The 444-nt window shown below is 42.6% G+C and overlaps 1 protein-coding gene across 1 annotated transcript in view; it reads left to right on the forward strand.

The window, feature by feature from the left end:
- The first annotated feature begins 211 nt into the window (after positions 1 to 211).
- The window catches only part of LOC106870704 (colorectal mutant cancer protein), a 12,467-nt gene continuing 12,234 nt past the window's right edge, over positions 212 to 444 (forward strand). The window contains exon 1 of the mRNA XM_014916872.2: positions 212 to 428. Within this exon, the coding sequence (XP_014772358.1) occupies positions 340 to 428 (89 nt within the window). The 5' untranslated portion in view covers positions 212 to 339. The remainder of the gene's footprint in view (positions 429 to 444) is intronic.

Below are 444 nucleotides of genomic sequence, written 5' to 3' on the forward strand. Positions count from 1 at the left end.
TCTTTATGTTTCACTGTCACTGTACCTCTATCTTATACTCATTTTCATTCCTTCCCTAACACTGTCCTTTCTTTCTCTCTGTCTCCTGCTTCTCTCTCTCTCTCTCTCTCTCTCTCTCTCTTTGTTGGTGACTTTTTTCTCTCTTTTCCTGTCTTACTGTCCTCCATACTTTCTCATCCTCACTTCACGCACACTCTCTCTCTCTCTCTTTCCTCCTCTCCTTTTAAGCAGGATGTTGATAATGCTGACAGTGGCAATGTAAGCATAGACAGTCATGCCAATGAGATTAGTGAGGCCCAGAGACGGGAGAAGAAGCTGAAAGGTAGAATACAGGAGTTGATGATTACTCTGGAGAAACTCTCACGAAACTCAGAGATTCGACAGCAACAATCAACGGAATTTGTGAATGACTTGAAGCGTGCCAATTGGTAAGTTGATCTCTTT

Source organism: Octopus bimaculoides, chromosome 28 (genome assembly GCF_001194135.2).
Source record: "Octopus bimaculoides isolate UCB-OBI-ISO-001 chromosome 28, ASM119413v2, whole genome shotgun sequence".
NCBI lineage: Eukaryota > Metazoa > Mollusca > Cephalopoda > Octopoda > Octopodidae > Octopus > Octopus bimaculoides.